The sequence below is a fragment of the Salvelinus alpinus genome, chromosome 32 (assembly GCF_045679555.1).
Source record: "Salvelinus alpinus chromosome 32, SLU_Salpinus.1, whole genome shotgun sequence".
Classification (NCBI taxonomy): domain Eukaryota; kingdom Metazoa; phylum Chordata; class Actinopteri; order Salmoniformes; family Salmonidae; genus Salvelinus; species Salvelinus alpinus.
Window position 1 is genome coordinate 5,880,927 of NC_092117.1, and position 21,774 is coordinate 5,902,700.

The window sequence follows — 21,774 nt, forward strand, 5'->3', positions numbered from 1 at the left end:
TTGAATAAATTCACATGGTGTTAAAACTTGTCTGTGTATCAGCAGTTTTCCTTGTGTTATATGCCACAGTCACTCAATTAGCCAATGTCAGTTAAAGGCCCAGTAGCTAAATAGCTCATTATTAAATAATGATATAGTTAAAGATCTGCTTTCACACTTTTGGGAAAGGGCTTGTGAAGAAAAATCTTATTGCAAGAACTGGGAGTTCTTTCAATTTGAGGTGTCCAAATACCTTAGAAAATATGGTAGTAATCTTGCTAAGACCAGAAGAGCTGAGGAGGAAAAGGTGATCATTAAGATAACTTCCCTTTCTCAGAGGTCCCCAGCCGGCCTCTCGGGGGAGGAGAAGATGGAACTAATTGAGTTAGAAAATAAACTGGATAATATATATAGATTAAAAGCAGACGGAGCCTTTATTAGATCTAGGAAAACATGGATTGAGGAGGGAGAACAGAATTCATCCTATTTCTTTAGACTTGAGAAATTTCACCACAAGTTAAACATTGATGGTGTTATTACAGATGACCAAAAATGAATTGCTAAATACTGTAGCAATTTTTACAGACAATTGTATAGCTATGTACTGTCAGGAATCCACAGATATGTTTTTTGACTCACTGAATAATGTTCACTCTATCACTGATATAGAATCTAAACAGTGTGATGAACCCATTAAAGTTGAAGAGATTATAGAGTCTATCAAACATCTAAAGAACAATAAATCACCAGGTGTTGATGGATTTACATCAGAATTTTACAAATTATTTTCTGAACAAGTAGCTACCTTCCTATTTGAAGTCTTTTTAGAGAGTATTAAAAACAATGTTCTCCCTCCTACAATTAGTCAGGGGTTAATAACACTGATACCTAAGCCTAAGTGCAGCTCATCGATAACTGGTGTCCAATTTGTCTTCTTAATTTAATGACTATAAGATATTAGCCTTACTACTTGCAAAAATAATTAAAGAAGTCCTGGATGCAATCATTGATGAAACACAGTCTGGCTTTATGAGGAACAGACATATTTCTAACAATGTCAGACTAGTATTAGACATACTTGACTACTCAGACCTAATAACTGAGGATAGCTTCATATTATTTTTAGATTTTTATAAAGCATTTGACGCAGTAGAGCATCAGTTCCTCTTCCACTCCCTTGAGAGACTTGGCTTTGGGGATTTTTTCTGTAAGGCTATTAAGACTCTATACAAATGGTAACAGCTCTATCAAATATGGCACCTCACCTAGATTTGAGTTAAAGAGAGGAATTAGGCAAGGTTGTCTTATCTCTCCGTACCTGTTTTTATTAATCACCCAACTTCTTACAAATTCTTTAAATACTAGTCCTGTACAAGGTATTTCCATAGTTGGTAAAGAAATGATTATAAGCCAGCTGGCTGACGATACTACACTTTTTCTGAAAGACGCTAACCAAATTCCCATATCGATCAATGTGATACAATCCTTTTCCAAAGAATCTGGTCTATATCTTAACATTAATAACTGTGAACTCATGGCTGTCAAATATTGTGTGACACCTTCATATTATGGTATTCCAGTAAAAGAAGAACTTACATATTTAGGCATAACCATTACAAAGGATCAGAAGTCGAGAGGTTTACTAAATTTTAACCCTCTTATTAAAAAAAAAACAGAAGTAGCTAAATCAATGGCTACAGAGGGACTTATCTTTAAAAGGAAGAGTCCTAATAACCAAGGCTGAAGGTATCTCTAGACTAACATATGGCACTCTATCTTTATATCTTGACAGTAAAATAAGCAAGGAGATAGACCAGATGCTTTTCAACTTTCTGTGGAGATACTGTACCCATTACATTAGGAAAACTGTTGTAATGAACACTTATGAGAATGGTGGGCTGAATTTTTTGGACTTTTCTACCTTAAATAATACTTTTAAGATCAATTGGATAAAACAATTCGTAAGAAGACCCACTTCTATGTGGAATTTTATTCCTCATCATGTCTTCTCTACTTTTGGTCGCCTTAACTTCATGTTGGTTTGCAATTATAATATTGACAAAGTTCCAGCGAAACTTTCTGCTTTTCATCGGCAGGTTTTCTTGTCATGGTCCTTAATTTATAAGCATAAGTTTTCTCCACACAGATATTATATATTGAATAATCGGGATATATTGTATAAAAATACTTATTTTTTTTATTTTTATATTGGTTCCTATTGGTGAGCCAACTGGTAAATGCAGAGGGTCTTTTACTCAGTTATAAGGAATTCTTATCACTTTACAAGGTCCCTGTAACACCTAAAGATTTTGCAATTATTTTAGATGCCATTCCCTCAGGTGTTGCTTTATTATTAAGGAACGTGTCAAGACCTGACCCACAGAACCTACCTTCCGTTGACCCTGTTGACTCATCAGTAGGAAAGATTTGTTTCTCTTTTGGTCCATTCAACAACAGAGCGATACGAACCTTGTTTCAGCAGGATGTTGTATCTATCTATACCTTATGTCATGCCTTATTGAAATGGATTTATTGATATCTGTTGGAAAAAAGTTTGGATGTTGCCACACACATACCTACTTGTTAACAAAATTAAGGACGTTTCCTTTAAAATTATTCATAAATATTATCCTGCCAACCACTATATGAAGAAGTTTAAGGAAAACATCAACTCAAATTGCTCCTTTTGTAATGACCACCCAGAAACAGTGTTGCATCTTTTTTGGCATTGTATTCATGTAAGAAAACTGTGGCAAGACATCAGTAGATTTATAATTGAACACATTTATGAAGATCTTACACTATTGTGGAGAGTTGTGCTGCTTGGATTCTTTACCTACGATAGAAATAAGCTGAAACATTTTTATGTAATTCATTTCATTATTCTTTTGGCCAAATTTCATTTTTACAAATGTAAATTTACAAACAAAAAAACAAATTTCCTTACATTACAAAAATAAATTGAACTGTATTTTAAGACAATTAAATACTCTACTAACAAAAAAGCTGTTCGAATTATAAGTGTATGTATGTCCCCTTAAGGTCCTTGTGTAATGTGATATTGTACCCCCTACCCCAATTGTCCATTGTATATTATTCATATATACTTGTGTTCCCACATGTACTTCCTGTATTGATTTGTTGTTAAAAAAAGAATAAATAAAAAACAGTTAAAGGCCCAGTTCAGTCAAAAACGTGATTTATTTCCTGTGTTGTATATATTTCCACACTATGTAGTTGGAATAATACTGTGAAATTGTGTAAATGATGATAATGCCCTTTTATTGTAAGAGCTGTTTGAAAAGACTGCCTAAACTTTCTGCCTATTTTGGTGGGATAGAGGTTTGGTCTGCCTGGTGATATCACCAGGCGGTTTGTTAGTTAATGGATCAATTAAAAGAGTTCCAAACCTCTCTGCCAATAACAGCTAGTTTTGGCTTTTCCCCTCCCCACTCAGACCACTCCCAGACTCTTTCTTGAGAAATGTCTCTTTGCTAAGAGATGATTTGACAGCTGCAAATGTGTAGAATTGCAGGCAATTAGCTTTAAAACTGCACATACAAAAAAATCTGTAAAGCAAACATATTTGCTTACCTTTTGATATTGAAATACTTTTTCTGCAAACAGTTCCCCCTGTACATATTAAATTATAGTTTTTAATCCCGGTGCTCAGTTAATGTGTAGCAGCTAATTGTATAGGCTATGTGTTCTTAGATCGACTGAGGTGAATAAAGCCACAGCATCCAATGTGATAACGGCTGGGAAATATTTTGCTTCTTTTTATGTTCTCCAAATAGCATTTCGTTTTTAAATTGTATAGAAATTCAGTAAATGAGTTTAAACTAAACTCACGTAGCAAATTAGCAATTACATGTTTTGTTGACCAAATTCCACACTCTGACCTCCATGCAAAATTCCTCACTTCGTTATACTTCGTGGGCTTATTTTCTAGGACAGATTTTGGGCTGAGTAAAACCTCTCGCTTCGTCTCTTCCTCTCTGGTAAAGAGGACATGGGAGAGAGTGGAGGAAAAAGACGACTCCCTAAAACACGCCACTTCGATACCGCTACGACCGGAAGAGACTTTTCGTAGCAGGTAGGAGAGCGTTTCCTAATTGAATTATCCTAACCTTCTACGAAAAACTCACTTCCGGTCGTAGCTGTGTCGAAGTGGCGTGTTTATAGGGAATCTCGTAAAAAGAAACCCCCACTCCCACTGATTCACAGCTGTCAGTTGGAGGAAAAAACACTGTCAATCTTTGGGAGGAACCACTGTACAGTATTTTAACAACCAAGACGAAGAAAGAGCAAATCCTGGAAACATTAACGTCGTTTAGAAGTTTCTACGAGCCAGGCGAATCTCTTTGAAAAGGCGTGACGTGAAGAGCAGTTTGCTCTGTCACACATTAGAAATTGGGGTTGGCTAGCTAGTAGCTGGCTAACCAGCTAGCCAGCTAAATTTATACTGCTCAAAGGGATTGGCCTTCTCTTTTGCATTGGGGTCATTACACCGGAAAGGACATCTCAGGATTCAATTAAACCTCATTTTTATGTTTTGGGTCCCAAGGAAGGGTAAGAGCCCAGGGTCATCGCTTTTCAAGTTGAGGGAACATGGCATGGGGTTCTCTTGCTACTAAGCTAGCGCTAGCTAGGCAGCTACCAAACCAAAGCAAACACTTTCCCAATGACAATGTGTTTATGCTAGCTAGTTAGCTAGCCCAGGAAAGTAGCTAACTAGCTCATTTTCTAGCTTGGAAAACGCGGTGTTAACTATACAATAACTAAATTAACGTTATCCCCGCCCGAGTAGTTAACTAGCTACTGTAGCTAACGTCTCCATCTGTAACGGTAACTAACGTTAGCTCCCTCGGCGTTTAATTATTTAGGTAGGTATCTTGGCTACAAGAGTTTAACCACAAAGAGTCAGAACAATGAGTTAGTAATAAAACAAAATGTTTTAACGTTACCCATGCAAGGGGCCATGCTGGATAATTAGTAAGTTGAGCTAGCTAGCAATCCTAATTGTGTCATCGTGGAGGTTTATGGCCACTGTCTGCCTTATAACCGCCGAGTTAGTTAGCTAACGTTAGCTGATTCCTTATCTGGGCGTTTTCTTCTTGTAACTTGCCTGTGCTAACCACAAACGTTACGTGACGCTGGTAACGTTAACCTTTTGTCAGAACACACACCGATGGCTAGCTAAATATTTGTAAGTTAACTTTGACAGCTCTAACAATAAAAGCAAATATTAATTTATAGCTAACCATATCAAGCTGTATGGGTGAAGCCTCCAAGCCCTGTGCTTAGCTGGAACTTTTACCTACGTGTAACCAGCTAACTTCAGCTATGTAATGATTTCCCAAAAACAATGTAAATGTTTAAGAAAATAGATGGCTAGCTAGATATGCATCTTCACTTGTCATTGTGTGTTTAGGCCAAGTATCAATTGGCCTTTACAAGGGGGGGGGGGGGGGGGTACGCAATAAACATGCCTCAGGTGAGAGTTGAGTAGGCTAATGTTTGATTCAAGGATATAACTAGTGTCAGTTTGTGGACCTCATGTAAACTTTTGCTACCTTACATGGCAACTTGGAAAGAATCTTGACTCTTTCTTTGCATTCCGCACAGAACAACTTGTTCTTTCTACAACTTCATACTTGTACAAAATATATTTTGCAGCTTTGTCAGTGTGTATGTCTTGTTTGTCAGCACCTGGCCAATGTCAGCCGCAAGTGTTACACTCTTATAGGACCCAGACATCTGTGACCATGGCAGGATGTTTTGTAGGAATGCACTCTGGCCATGGCAGACTATTTTGTAGGAATGCACTGAGTGAGTGTGTTCCTCTGTGTGCACACAACATGCATGCGGGTGCTTGCAGGGAAGTTTGCACATCCCTCTCAATTCAGGGTTATTTGATTGCGTTTCGGTTACGTCTTGATAATATGCTATTTATTACATTGTACTATGTCCAAGGACTTAGTTCAATACTGAGATTCCCAGTGCTTCATCAAGGAGTGGTCTTCAATTGATCTTGAAATTGTGATTTATTAATGTAAACAAGGCATCAGATAATCTCAATTCAGTAAAATATTAGTGTCTTCATGTAAGGTGATAGGGCTGTCAGATCCATCTCTATCATTCATGTTTTTCAGATTTTTACCCCCACACTGTGTTCCTCTAATTTGGCCCTGAACGTGTTGGTGGAGCTGCAGTTGCACAGAAGCCATGGGGACACCAGGTAGAAAGCGTGCCCCTATCAAGGACCGGTTTTCAGCTGAGGATGAAGCCCTTAGTAGCATTGCCCGGGAGGTAAGTTAACCATCCATTTCAGAACCTCCCTGCTTTTAGTTCATTTCTGTGATTCTTTCTTAGTTTAAGATCTTTAACTGGTGTTATTAGCTGAGCTTCCCTCACATTGTAGGCCTATGTGTAGTGCATAAGTCACATTGGATGTTGTGTGTGGTGACACTGAAGACATGTATTTCCCAAAATGCGGTCAAAGACAAGTTTGAATTGGATGATTTATAAAAGGATGCATGGCAAGCCATCTTGGATGTATTACTTTAAATGTAGGCTTCTCAACCCATACCCAACAATACCAACTGAGGTGAATGCAGCAAACAGCCCTCTGAAGCATATCTTGACACATGTTCACACACAGCTCTGCTTAGTCTGAGATGTGCTTGTAATGTGGATATTCAGGTTCCTTCAAGTTGTCTCAGCTCTGGCGAGTGCAGACAGCTGGTTTGCAATGGTGTAGTAGGATTGATTTGAAGAGATTTAGGGAAAATGGAGGGCAGGGGCGAGGAAGGTGGGATGGCCTGTAATGACTTGTCCCAGGATTATTCCATGTTCCTCAACTACCCGGCTGTCATTCCTGGCCTTTTCGTAGAGGCTGTGCAATTGTTCTCAGCGTACATAGTAGGCCCATGCATTTGTTGTGTAATTGTTATTGTTCATGACTTATTTTGAGAACGATTGTGGTGTATTTGCATAATTATGTGGCTAGATGAAACTATGCCACAGCGTGGGAAAAGCCTAAATTATCAGCAGAGTAGATTTTCGAGTTCATGTGATTGACTGCCTTGCTTAACTTGCAGATTAACAGAACACAGGATCTCATATAGACTGGGAGGGAATGTTGTCTGTGCTCTTGTGAAGTGCCTCATACTTGGGGACTTCTTGGTAGTGCCTCATACTTTGGCACAGTAAACAAGGTTACATTTTCCGTCTTTAACCATACAAGCATGTTATATAGAATCATGAGTCATCTGACCCACCCAGCCAGGTCCTGTCCTGAATGAATCAGGGTGTCTTTGTGGAGAGAACTAGACGTGCACAGAACAGTGAGGCCAAGTGAATGTGTGCAGTGGGGTCCATAAGGCCAACCTCTCTCCAACCTGTCACACACCACCACTCCCCTCCAAACAAAGCTCCAGAAAAAAGTCATTGCATGAGGTCAGTCATCCTCTCTTAGGCTATGAGTGTGCTTGCCTGGTCGGCCTGTGCTGGACACGGATCACTGTCCTGCTGAGAAGGACTGTGAATTTGAGCCTGCGCTATCACCACCCCATATTGGAGGCCACTTACATTGCTGGGCTGTCAGTCACTTAAAATATCAGCAGCTTGCTTGCAAAACCGTCAGCCAAGTAGGAGGATTCACCACATGTTCTGTAGGCCTATCAAGTTTTCCTCAAAAGGATCATAATGTTAGAGAGATGATCAGAATGGGTGTATTTGATCTAGGCAGTCACTTAAATGTGCCGATGATTGTAAGTGAATGTGTGGGAGTTGAGTGAGTCATAGATCATAGTCCATATTACACAGTTTCAGTGCTATCCTGGGTAATGATAGCTATAAGCCATGCAGAGGACTATTGAAGAGAATGGCACAGTGTCACACTGAGTAGAACAGAATGAATAGAACAGGCTTGGAACCTCTAACCTTGGCAATTTGACTGGTAAACTCATGGGTACACTCGCAATGGCTGCCTGGTATTGTGATCAGTAATTTCCATGGTAATGGAGAATGTCGACACACATCTCGGATTGTTCTGAAGTCGTTTCTGTTAGAAACATGAAATTAGCATTCCTGCAACATTATTTTGTTGGGGCCTCTCGAGTGGCACTGCGGTCTAAGGCACTGCATCGCAGTGCTTGAGGCGTCACCACAGACCCGGGCCCGATCCCGGCTGTGTCGCAGCTGGCTGCGACCGGGAGACCCATGAGGCTGCGCTCAATTGGCCCAGCATAGTCTGAGTTTTGCCAGCCAGAATGTCCTTGTCCCGTTGCGCTCTAGTGACTCCTGTGGCGGGCCGGGCGCATGCACGCTGACAGTGTTTTCTCCGACACGTTGGTGCGGCTGGCTTCTGGGTTAAGCAACCAGCGTGTAAAGAAGCAGTGCACCTTGGCAGGGTCGTGTTTCAAAGAAGACGCATGGCTATCGACCTTCCCCTCTCCCGAGTCCGTACGGGAGTTGCAGCGATGGGACAAGACTGTAACTACCAATTTGGATTTCACAAAATTGGGGAGAAAAAGGGGTTTAAAAAACCAAAAATTGAATCTCTGATAAATTTACTGAATTGATTGCAAATGTATAGGATTCACACAAATTCATAGGATTAATATAATATTGAATAAATACACAGTGCATTCGGAAAGTACTCAGACTCCTTCCCATTTTCCACATTTTGTTAAGTTACAGCCATATAAACTCAGCAAAAAAAGAAACGTCCTCTCACTGTCAACTGCGTTTTATTTTCAGCAAATATTTGTAAATATTTGTATGAACATAACAAGATTCAACAACTGAGACATAAACTGAACAAGTTCCACAGACATGTGACTAACAGAAATTGAATAATGTGTCCCTGAACAAAGGGGTGGGTCAAAATCAAAAGTAACAGTCAGTATCTGGTGTGGCCACCAGCTGCATTAAGTACTGCAGTTTATCTCCTCCTCATGGAGTGAACCATATTTGTCCGTTCTTGCTGTGAGATGTTACCCCACTATTCCACCAAGGCACCTGCAAGTTCCCTGACATTTCTGGGGGGAATGGCCCTCGCCCTCCGATCCAACAGGTCCCAGATGTGCTCAATGGGATTGAGATCTGGGCTCTTCGCTGGCCATGGCAGAACACTGACATTCCTGTCTTGCAGGAAATCACGCACAGAACGAGCAGTATGGCTGGTGGCATTGTCATGCTGGAGGGTCATGTCATGATGAGCCTGCAGGAAGGGTACCACATGAGGGAGGAGGATGTCTTCCCTGTAACGCACAGCGTTGAGATTGCCTGCAATGACAACAAGCTCAGTCTGATGATGCTGTGACACACCGCCCCAGACCATGACGGACCCTCCACCTCCAACTCGATCCCGCTCCAGAGTACAGGCCTCAGGATAATGCTCATTCCTTCGATGATAAACCCAAATCTGACCATCACCCCTGGTGAGACAAAACCGCGACTCGTCAGTGAAGAGCACTTTTTTCCAGTTCTGTCTGGTCCTGCGACGATGGGTTTGTGCCCATAGGCAACGTTGTTGCCGGTGATGTAAGGCAGGTCCTCACCAAACAACAGGCCTACAAGCCCTCAGTCCAGCCTCTCTCAGCTTATTGCGGACAGTCTGATGGAGGGATTGTGCGTTCCTGGTGTAACTCGGTCAGTTTTTGTTGCCATCCTGTACCTGTCCCGCAGGTGTGATGTTCGGATGTACCGATCCTGTGCAGGTGATGTTACACGTCGTCTGCCACTGTGAGGATGATCAGCTGTCCGTCCTGTCTCCCTGTAGCGCTGTCTTAGGCGTCCCACAGTACGGACATTGCAATTTATTGCCCTGGCCACATCTGCAGTCCTCATGCCGTCTTGCAGCATGCCTAAGGCACGTTCACGCAGATGAGCAGGGACCTTGGGCATCTTTCTTTTGGTGTTTTTCAGAGTCAGTAGAAAGGCTTCTTTAGTGGCCAGAACTTTTCTTAACTGTGACCTTAATTGCCTACCATCTGTGAGCTGTTAGTGTCTTAACGACCGCTCTCAACCTGCTCCACTGCATCCCCGTCAATGAGAATGGGGGGCGTGCTCGGTCCTCCTTTAGTCCACAATCATCTCCTTTGTCTTGATCACTTTGAGGGAGAGGTTGTTCTCCTGGCACCACACGGCCAGGTCTCTGACCACCTCCCTATAGGCTGTCTCATCGTTGTCGGTGATCAGGCCTACCACTGTTGTATCATCGGCAAAATTAATGATGGTGGTGGAGTCGTGCCTGGCCATGCAGTCATGAGTGAACAGGGATTACAAGAGGGGGCTGAGTACCCACCCCTGAGGGGCCCCCGTGTTGAGGATCAGCATGGCGGATGTGTTACTTACCCTTACCACCTGGGTGCGGCCCGTCAGGAAGTCCAGGATCCAGTTGCATAGGGAGGTGTTTAGTCCCAGGGTCCTTCGCTTAGTGATGAGCTTTGAGGGCACTATGGTGTTGTCCCTCAGTCAGGGACAGGTTGAAAATGTAATTGAAGACACTTGCCAGTTGGTCAGCGCATGCTCGGAGTACACGTCCTGGTAATCCGTCTTGCGGCCTTGTGAATGTTGACCTGTTTAAAGGTCTTACTCGCATCGGCTACGGAGAGCGTGATCACGTAGTCGTCAGGAACAGCTGATGCTCATGCAAGTTTCAGGGTTGCTTGCCTCGAAGCGAGCATAGAAGTAATTTAGCTCGTCTGGTAGGCTCGTGTCTCTGGGCAGCTCGCGGCTGTGCTTCCCCCTTTGTAGTTTGTAATAGTTTGCAAGCCCTGCCACATCTGACGAGCGTCGGAGCCAGTATAGTACAATTCAATCTTAGTCCTGTATTGACGCGTTGCCTATTTGATGGTTCGTCGGAGGTATAGCGGGATTTCTTATAAGCTTGCAGCTGCTTTACCCTTTTAGCTCAGTGCGGATGTTGCCTGTAATCCATGGCTTTTGGTTGGAGTATGTACGTACTGTAACTGTGTGGACGACATCATCGATGCACTTATTGATGAAGCCAGTGACTGATGTGGTGTACTCCTTAATGCCATTGGAAGAATCACAGAACATATTCCAGTCTGTGCTAGCAAAACGGTCCTGCAGCTTAGCATCTGCTTCATCTGACCACTTCTTTTATTGACACTGGTGCTTCCTGCTTTAGTTTTTGCTTGTAAGCAGGAATCAGGAGGATAGAATTATGGTCAGATTTGCCAAATGGAAGGAGCGCTTGGAACACGTCTCGTGTCTGGAGTAAAGGTGCTCTAGATTCGTTTTTTTGTGTTTTTTTCCCCCTGGTTGCACATTTCCGATGCTGGTAGAAATGAGGTAAAACTGATTTAAGTTTCCCTGCATTAAAGTCCCCGGGCCACTAGGAGCACCGCCTCTGGATTATCGTTATCCTGTTTGCTTATGGCTGTATACAGATCATTGAGTGCGGTCTTAGTGCCAGCATCGGTTTGTGGTGATAAATAGACAGCTACGAGGAATATAGATGAAAACTCTCTTGGTAATTAGTGTGGTCTACAGCTTATCATGAGATACTCTACTTCAGGCAAGCAAAACCTCAAGTCTTCCTTAGCTTTCGTGCACCAGCTGTTGTTTGCAAATATACATAGACTGCCACCCCTTGTCTTACCAGAGGCGGCTGTTCTATCCTGCCGAAAAAGCATAAAAGCCGCCAACTGTATGTTATTCATGTCGTCGTTCAGCCACGACTTGGAGAAAGATAAGATGTTCGTTTTTAATGTCCCGTTGGTAGGATATACATGCTCGTAGTTTGTCTATTTTATTATCCAATGATTGTACGTTGACTAATAGGACCGATGGTAAAGGCAGATTTCCCACTCGCTGTTGGACCCTTACAAGGCACCCAGACCTCCGTCCCCGATATCTCCGTCTCTTTCTCCTGCGAATTACGGTCATGAGGGCCTTGTCTGGAGTAAATCCTTTGCGTCCGATTCATTAAAGAAAAAATCTTCTTCCAGTACGGGGTGAGTAAACGCTTTCCTCATGTCTAGAAGCTCTTTTCGGTCATAAGAGACGGTGGCAGAAACATTATGTACAAAATAAGTTACAAATGCCACGAAAAAACACACAATAGCACTATTGGTTAGGGGACTGTAAAACAGCATCCATCTCCTCCGGCGCCATTGATGCTGTTTCATCAGCTTCTTGAAATGCCTCTCCTGTCAGGTGGATGGATTATCTTGGCAAAGGAGAAATGCTCACTAACAGGGAAGTAAACAAATAGGTGCACATAATTTGAGAGGGAACATTTCTGGGATATTTTATTTCAGCTCATAAAACATTGGACCAACACGTTACATGTGTTTTTATATTTTTGTTCAGGGCTTTGTTTTTAAAAAAAACAAAAAAAAACAGATGAATTCCCAAAGCTGTTAGTTGACGATTGTTTCACATGCGCATGGTCCTTGCTATCTGGGGTTTTTGGGAGGTCCCTAACCCATTGAAGTTTTACATTTATAATGGTTATGGGTAGGGTTTAAGGTAGGGACGTCCCAAGGATCCCTAGAATGTACAAATCATGTGAATGGCAATGCATAATGCAGTTGGAAAGGTCAAAAAATAAAATGCAATATGGTAATGCATACTTTTTTGCATTCATTTTGGGGGATTTGTTTTTCTTCTATAGGCTATTACAATTAAATAAAAATTAAGTGCTTGAAAGTCCTTGAATTTGACTTGCAAATGTCTGTATGAACCCTGAATAGGATACTTTTTCAGCCCCAATGGAAAATAAAGGCCTCTGCTATTAAAATTACCCATGCATCTTTCGATTTGCTGTCTTACCCCGGAGAGTATTTGTTTTTCATTCAGGCCAGTAGCTTTTATTGGAACTGGCCCGGTGTGCCACTGGAAAATGTACCTGAATGTCGATCCCTGTATGTAAGTTCATGATAATGGTAGGCAGGCCTATTTTGCAACTATCTGCAAATACGTATTTCAAATTTCACATCCTCTTTTTTTAGATAACAAAGGTAGAACAAGTTGTCTGTTGTGCAAAATGCCTGATTGAAACTTGCTGGCTGTCAAACGATTTATCTACCTATGCTTGGGCTATTTTATGATTGGGTGTTATCACACGTAGCAGCATATAATTTAGCAACGTGTGTTGAAGGGGTCCGCCTAACATTCCGCCTGGTCTGATAAGGGGAGGGTTTTGAACGATTAGCCTAATGTTTGTGTCCATGGCAACTATAAACACTATAGTACTGAAGATAAACAACGTCAACTTTGACATAACATCCAGGGTGTGCCAACTTCATGGAGCCCTAGATGATGTAGTCTAGTGTGAGCAGAGGATCTGATCTACTCCTTGACGCTTAGGGTTTTGGAGGTGTGTATGATTGTGCATTTGTGCGGCTGCTGCTCAGATTACTCCTCTCCAGTCCCATAATGTGGGTGCAGGGGGAGGGAATGCTGGGGCCAGGCCGGATGGGCAGGGCTATAGATAGGACAGCGACACAGAGCTCAGGTCATACTGTCAGACAGCTCGACAGGTGCAGCGCAGAGGAGCCAGCCATCTCCTCTCCCTCTTTTCTCAGACACACACACAGTCTTTTCCACTCGAGCCCGGCTGTCGGCTAAACAGCCGATTACAGACTCCTTTTAAGCCAGTTACTTTTTCCACCTAAATGAACGAGGCTACTTTTCAATTTGCTAGTCAGAAAGTCAGCCACGCCCCCTCCCGCTAGAATGAACGGTATGCATTTTCTAGCGATCTACCGGAGATTTTAGAGTTCCCAGGTTTGTTTTGAACGCGGCATCAAACGACAACGGAAGGCAGGCTTCGTCAGCACGTCACACACCACTTTGCAATGAGCTGGAGGCAGTTACGTACCCAATGCATATGGGCCTGATAAATTTGTCAAATGCCCGGTAAATTTAAAATGTTTGCCGGTCAAATATCCCATTTTCCTAACGAAAACCCTGGTGTATCTGTGTGTTTGGGTCTTGGGACTTGTCTAAAGTCAGTACAGCCAATCTGCCAACTTCTGTCTGTGGCGTCCACACAGTTTGGGTTACACATTAATATGACCCCACGGTGGAAAGGTGAGACTCTCACGAACACGTACATGTCAGTTGTTGCTGTAGCCCACAGGCCTCACGACTCGTCTGAAGCTCCCCGGGTACCAGTTGAAAAAATGAATGGAAGTATATATGGAGACCTGTGCCAAAAATAAGGGGTTAAATACAGTGCATTCGGAAAGTATTCAGACCCCTTCCTTTTTTTCACATTTTGTTACGTTACAGCATTCTAAAATTGATTCAATTGTTTTTTTTCTTATCAATCTACACACAATACCCCATAATGACAAAGCAGAAACATGTTAGAATTTTTTGCAAATGTATTAAAAATAAAAAACGGATCACATTTACATAAGTATTCAGACACTTTACTCAGTACTTTGTTGAAACACCTTTGGCAGTGATTAGTCTATATTCTTCTTGGGTATGATGCTACAAGCTTGGCACACCTGTATTTGGGATGTCCCGAAGTGCTATGGAGCAGCTCCGTTCGTCTTTGCCTCGATCCTGACTAGTCTCCCAGTCCCTGCCGCTGAAAAACATCCCCACCACATGATCCTGTCACTACCATGCTTTACCAAAGCGATGGTGCCAGGTTTCCTCCAGACGTGACGCCTGGCATTCAGGCCAAAGAGTTTAATCTTGGTTTCATCAGACCAGAGAATCTAGGAGGGGCTTCTGTCTGGCCACTTTACCATAAAGGCCTGATTGGTGGAGTTTTGCAGAGATGGTTGTCTTTCTGGAAGGTTCTCCCATCTCCACAGAGGAACTCTGGAGCTCATCGGGTTCTTGGTCACCTCCCTGACCAAAGCCCTTCTCCCCCAATTGCTCAGTTTGGCTGAGCGGCCAGCTCTGGGAAGAGTCTTGGTGGTTCCAAACTTCTTCCATTTAAGAATGATGGTGGCCACTGTGTTCTCGGATCTTCAATGCTGCATCATTTTTGTTTGGTACCCTTCTCCAGATCTCCAGACATGCACTGTCAACTGTGGGACCTTTTATATAGACAGGTGTGTGCCTTTCAAAATCATGTCCAATCAATTGAATTTACCGCAGGTGAACTCCAGTCAAGTTCACAAACACTTCACATTTCCATATCATAAAACTCATGTAATTTAGTGTCAATGTTTATGGTCACTGTTTCATGTACAGTATGGATGCATCGGGCCCAGGTTCAAATGGTTAAGATATGAGTGCATCGGTTAGTGGCTCCGCAAACCGATCCAAATGTAGCACGCTTCGGTCAGAAAACCTATTAAAATGTTACAAATTGCCGGTTCACTGAAAGATTTTGCTCAAATGACTTTTTCTACCTTCCCAAAAATGCCTAATATTTTTGTGACAACTGCGTCCTCTCCAGTGTCGAAGTAAGCATGTAATTATGTTGACAGTCATAGATCTACTAGTTATTTTGCATACCGAATAGCCCCAGGCAATATCAGTAGCCAGCTTCAAATGTTTGTAAAATGGCTTGCACATTATTAGGCTTTATTAGTTGAGTGACAACCAATGTAATTTGCTAGGTTATTTTTATAAAATGTGATGTTAAATGGCCTGCGTACTCACCAGACATGTAACCCATTGAGCATGTTTGGGATGTTCTGGATCAACGTGTACAACAGTGTGTTCCAGTTCCCCAGAAACTTCGCACAGCCATTGAAGAGGAGTGGGACAACATTCCACAAGCCATAATCAACAGCCTGATCAACTCTTTTTTTCTATTTTTTTACCCCTAATTCATGCTATCCAATTGGTAGTAGTTCTTGTCTCATCGCGGCAACTTCCATACGGAATCAGGAGAGGCGAAGGTCGAGAGCCGTGCACACAATCAAACCAAGCCACACTGCTTCTTGACACAATGCCCACTTAACCCTGAAGCCAGCCGCACCATTGTTTTCGGAGGAAACACTGTACACCTGGCGACCCTGTCAGCGTGCAGGAGTCACTAGTGCGATGGGACAAGGACATCCCTGCCAACCAAACCCCTCCCCTAACCCGGATGACGCTGAGCCAATTGTGCACCGCCCATGGGTCTCCCGGTCGCGGCTAGCTGCGACAGAGCCTGGACTCGAACCCAGAATCTCTTGTGGCACAGCTAGCGCTGCGATGCAGTGCCTTAGCGCAGTGCTCTATCTCGGGAGGCCACAGTCTGATCAACTCAATGCGAAGGAGGTGTCGCGTGAGGCAAATCGTGGTCACGCCAGAAACTGACTGGTTTTCTGATCCACGCCCCTACCTTTTTTTTTTTTAGGTATCTGTGACCAACAGATGCATATCTGTATTCCCAGTCATGTGACATCCATAGATTAGGGCCTAATGAATTTATTTCAATTGACTGATTTCCCTATATGAACTATTGCATGTTTCTTTTTGTGTGTGTGTGGATATAGATATCTGTCAGCAACGAGTATGGCTGAAACAGCCGAATCCACTAATTTGAAGAGATTCCGCTGTCAATCAACATGCATGCAGGAAGGCAGATGCATACAACTTTACAACCACAGCAATGGATTTGAGATATTTATGTACACACACACTACTGTTCAAAAGTTTGGTGTCACTTAGAAATGTCCTTGTTTTTGAAAGAAAAGCCTTTTTTTTGGTCCATTTAAAATAACATCAAATTGATCAGAAATACACTGTAGACATTGTTAATGTTATAAATGACTATTGTAGCTGGAAACGGCTTTTTTTTTTAAAAAGAAGAAAAAAAAGGAATATCTACATAGGCTTACAGAGGCCCATTATCAGCTCTAACCAGAAAAGAAAGAGTGGGAGGCTCCGGTGCACAACTGAGCAAGAGGACAAGTACATTGGAGTGTTTAGTTTGAGAAACCGACGCCTCACAAGTCCTCAACTGGCAGCTTCATTAAATAGTACCCGCTAAACACCAGTCTCGACGTCAACAGTGAAGAGGCGACTCCGGCATGCTGGCCATCTAGGCAGAGTTCCTCTGTCCAGTGTCTGTGTTCTTTTGCCCATCTTAATCTTTTCTTTTTATTGAGCAGTCTGAGATGGCTTTTTCTTTGCAACTCTGCCTAGATGGCCAGCATGCCGGAGTCGCCTCTTCACTGTTGACGTTGAGACCGGTGTTTTGCGCGTACTATTTAATGAAGCTGTGAGAGATCTTCAGTTTCTTGGCAATTTCTCTCATGGAATAGCCTTCATTTCTCAGAACAAGAATAGACTGATGAGTTTCAGAAGAAAGTGCTTTGTTTCTGGCCATTTCGAGCCTGTAATCAAACCCACAAATGCTGATGCTCCAGATACTCAACTAGTCTAAAGGACAGTTTTGCCATTGGAACACAGGAGTGATGGTTGCTGATAATGGGCCTCTGTACGCCTATGTAGATATTCCATAAAAAATCAGCCGTTTTCAGCTACAATAGGCATTTACAACATTAGCAATGTCTACACTGTATTTCTGATCAATTTGATGTTATTTTAATAGACAAATGTGCTTTTCTTTCAAAAACAAGGACATTTCTAAGTGACCTCAAACTTTTGAACGGTAGTATGTGTATTATTTGCCCTAGATTTTAGGAAATGGCAGTTACAGGTGTTAAACGTTGAGTCACATTGGCAATAGAACAAGGTTTCAAATTATGCCCAACTGACTTATAACGGGGATCTTTGGATTGCATAAACAAAAACAGTAATTGTGTGATGGTGGGGATGCAGAGTTGTGTTCCAGAAAAACTATGTGTGGTTGCTTTAGTTCCTCAATGGCACAGCTAGGAGAGCTAAAAAAACATATTGTCCTCTCGCTCAAACCTTTTAATTCTTTTGTCTTACCTACCCCACATTTTACTGGAATATTCTTATGTTACTGAATTTATCCAGAGAATTTTCAGATTTTGTTAACAAATGCGGTGAAAAGTACAGTAAATGTAAAATGCACATACAATCAACACTGTTTGGATTGCCTTGTCAGGTGAAATGTTGTGTACTCAACTTTGGTATAAAAAAAATTGCCCATCTCCAAACTGTTCCCATTCAATTGCTACGATGCTTATGCATATGCTTTTTGTATTTCTTCTGTAAGAACATTTCAATTTAGGCCTATATAGGACAATTCCAACGAGTGAAAAGGGTTATTAATAAGAGATCTGTGGGTCAGTTGCTAAACAAGTATTTTTTTGTGGGAATAAATTACATACTGCCATTCACAAAGAGTTGCAAACACTTGTTAATTATTTCAGTAAATGAACTGATGTCGTGCTAGCTCTTTTTATTAGCACGTATGGACCCAGAACTTAATTGGAATCAAGGCATTAGAATGTACCAGAAGCCGCCACAAATAGAATTTGTTCTGCAAAAATGTCTTAACCCGAGGGGAGCCTGTCTGGCTACTTTTTCTATTTGGCTGGCAACTCCATGTGCTGTGGAAAACGCTGCACACGCGCCCACACTAGTCTATTAGCCTCACTAATCCATTTTAACAGTGCAAAAATACGCCCTAATTTTTTTTTACTTTTAATCCCACCATTTTGTTTTCTTAGAGGAAGGTCCAATTTAGAATCTGACAGTTTAAGCCAAAGCATTGAAACAATTTAGTTGGCTTGCGGTGCTCATAGTCACACACAACCTCAATGTGATGGTTGTGCCACTCTGCTCGCAAAGCTGTCATAGACAGCAGCTGTTTAGAGAAAGACAGACCATCCGCATGATTAGCCAATAGAAAATATCAAGAGGCTTATGACCAAACGGTGAGTTCACCGACCCTAATCGAGAGTGGAAATCCGCAGAGATGGCTGAAGACTTCTGACAGATGCACTGTGGGTGAACCGCTCAGCTGTAACATAAGTCAGAAGAGACATTTGATTACGGAAAACGTCCCACGAGACTTGCATGTTTGCACAACAAAGGCATGTTTTTTTTCCCCCAATGCTATTTTTTCCCACTCAACAGGAATAGGCCTACTGGCGGCCCATTCTGGCACCACAGATAAGCATGGGCTGGAATGTTGACTGTTTGTTTGCAAGGAGATACTCTGTAGCCTACACCATACCACTGATGCAGAACCCATCTTTTTGTTGAAGATAAGTGGGTTTTTCTGCTATGGGAAGTTAAACGTGATGGTGTTTGTAGATGTGGTGTTGTCATGAGCAGAGTAGTCAGTCAGGAGAAGCTAATGTGTGTGTGTGTGTGTCTCTCTCTCTCTCTCTCTCACACACACACACACACACACACACACACACACACACACACACAGTCATAATGGCCTCCTTGGGGGGTGGGGGGAGCATGGTCTACTTAAATTAGACACTGCTGCTGAGGCGCTTTGCAAAATTAGCCCCGTTCCCCCTCTACCTCTGGGGTAAATTAAGTAAAATTGGCGTAGGCCTACACCCCCCCAGACTACCTATGTCATATTTCAAATCCATTGCTGTGGTTGTAGAGTTGTATGCATCTGCCTTCCTGTGTGCATGTTGATTGAAAAAATATTGACTGCCATTGAATGATTGCATATTTAGCGACTGGTGAAGCAACACCACATCTAGCTTTGTTTAAAAGCCTCATGGCCTAGTTTATCCTCCCCAATTCTTCTTTGTTACTGTGTTTTGTCCACCACTGTCGTTTCCCCTTTTTGAGGTCCTTAAATTAGCCTCTCTAAACTGATGGTTAGCACATGTTGTTGGGGTTGAGGCATCCCAGGCACTCTACTAAGGACTGTGTTCTAGAGCTGTGACTCATGTGGAAACTGGTCAACCAGTGCATGTGGTACAGTAGCTCTCTGTCACAGGTCTCTCAGGATCATTTATTTTTGGTCTCCACAATTTTGTTCTGTTGATTTGTTTGGAGTTGGTCTCCGTTGTGTTGCAGATGACCAGTACACACTTCTATAGCCTGCAGCAGAGTGAGGTGCAGATTGTATGCTGTGGTGTAGCCTAACGTGCAAGGGCGCTTATTCAAAGCATGTAATGCCAACCACCTCCATTAGCGTGATCCTAACATGGCATTGCCTTATCATAAACAAGCTCATTGAGGGTGTTCCTATGTTTCATGAACTGAAATAAAAGAACCCAGAAATGTTCCAAATGTACAAAAAGCTTGTTTCTCTACGTTGTGCACAAATGTGTTTACATCCCTGTTATTGAGCATTTCTCATTTGCCAAGATAATCCATCCACCTAACAGGTGTGGTATATCAAGAAACTGTTTAAACAGCATGATCCTTACATAGTTGCAGCTTGTGCTGGGGACAATAAAAGGCCACTCTAAAATGTGCAGTTTTGTCACATGACACAATGCCACAGATGTCTCAAGTTTTGGAGGGTGCGTGCAATTGGCATGCTGACTGCAGAATGTCTACCAGAGCTGTTGCCAGAGAATTTAATGTTAATTTCTCTACCATATGTTGTTTTAGAGAATTTGGCAGTACGTTCAACCGGCCTCACAACCGCAGACCACGTTTAAGGGGTTGTGTGGGCGAGCGGTTTGCTGATGTCAATGTTGTGAATAGAGTGCCCCATGGTGGCGGTGGGGTTATTCCATGGCCTACATACTCACCAGACATGTCACCCGTTGAGCATGTTTGAGAGGCTCTGGATCGACGTGTACGACACAGTGTTTCAGTTCCCACCCAAAATCCAGCAAGTTCACACAGCCATTGAGGAGTGGGACAACATTCCATAGGCCACAATCAACAGCCTGATCAACTCTATGCAAAGGAGAAGTTGTGCGCTGCATGAGGCAAATGGTGGTCACACCAGATACTGACTAGTTTTCTGATCCACACCCCTACCTTTTTATTAAGGTATCAGTGACCAACAGATGCATATCTGTATTCCCAGTCATGTGAAATCCATAGATTAGGGCCTAATGAATTTATTTAAATTGACTGATTTCCTTATATGAACTGAAACTCAGTAAAATCTTAAATTGTTGCGTTTATATTTTTGTTCAGTATACAGGGCTCCAGACTGCAACTTATTGCCTATTTCGCTTTGGCCCCCTGCTGTGATGGGCGAACCACTATCTCTCTCCCCTCACGTGCGCCCCGAAAAATGCTTTCTGTTTTAAAAATGCAATTATGGGGGGGGAAACTTTAGACTACTGTTGTCCCTGTTGAAGAGAGAAGCATTTCAGCATTTTTTGCATCGCTCAATATTGAGCTAGTAGCTCACTGTTTTATAACTGAGCTATCTGATGTGGCTTTGAGATACGGAGCATGTGAAATGCGCATCGTCCATTTTGCGAGTGCATATATCGTTTTTTAGGACTCTACATTTACTGTTAGATTAACACATGGCTACTAGCAGTGGGTATTATATTTAGAGTTAGAGATCATCGACCTAATGTGTTATCGTGAATTGGCTCTGAATGAATCAATCAATAAAATGTATAAAGCCCTTTTTACGTCAGCAGATTCCAAAGTGCTATACAGAAACTCAGCCTAAAACTGGGTTTCAAACAGCAAGCAATGCAGATGTAGAAGCAGGTCGAGAGAGGGGGGTCGAGAGCCACAGCACAGTAGACTATATGATTATAGACATTGACCCTTTATCTCTCAGCTCATTCACCGTCAAGCCACTAACATCTCTGTCTGATCACAGCCAAATTACCTTGTTCCTCAAAAGAACAGACATGGAAACAACCATACATTCACAGCCCAGTAAAGCTATACAACATCAGAAATTCATACAGATTGGCCCAAAACAGCACAGAAGAATACCAGAAAGCAACCAGAATCCAAACACTCTTAAGAACTTTCTGGACACCACATCCACTAACAGTAAAGAAA

At 42.4% G+C, this 21,774-nt stretch overlaps 1 protein-coding gene across 21 annotated transcripts in view; it reads left to right on the forward strand.

The window, feature by feature from the left end:
- Positions 1 to 3,886: 3,886 nt before the first annotated feature.
- The window catches only part of lrrfip2 (leucine rich repeat (in FLII) interacting protein 2), a 64,045-nt gene continuing 46,157 nt past the window's right edge, over positions 3,887 to 21,774 (forward strand). For 6 of the 21 annotated variants that reach the window (XM_071379812.1, XM_071379817.1, XM_071379819.1 and 3 more), the window contains exons 1-2: positions 3,985 to 4,551; positions 6,135 to 6,291. In XM_071379812.1, the coding sequence (XP_071235913.1) occupies positions 6,208 to 6,291 (84 nt within the window). In that variant the 5' untranslated portion in view covers positions 3,985 to 4,551; positions 6,135 to 6,207. Of the gene's footprint in view, positions 4,552 to 6,134; positions 6,292 to 21,774 lie in introns of all 21 variants that reach the window. The other 15 variants (XM_071379809.1, XM_071379810.1, XM_071379806.1 and 12 more) reach the window with 10 other exon arrangements.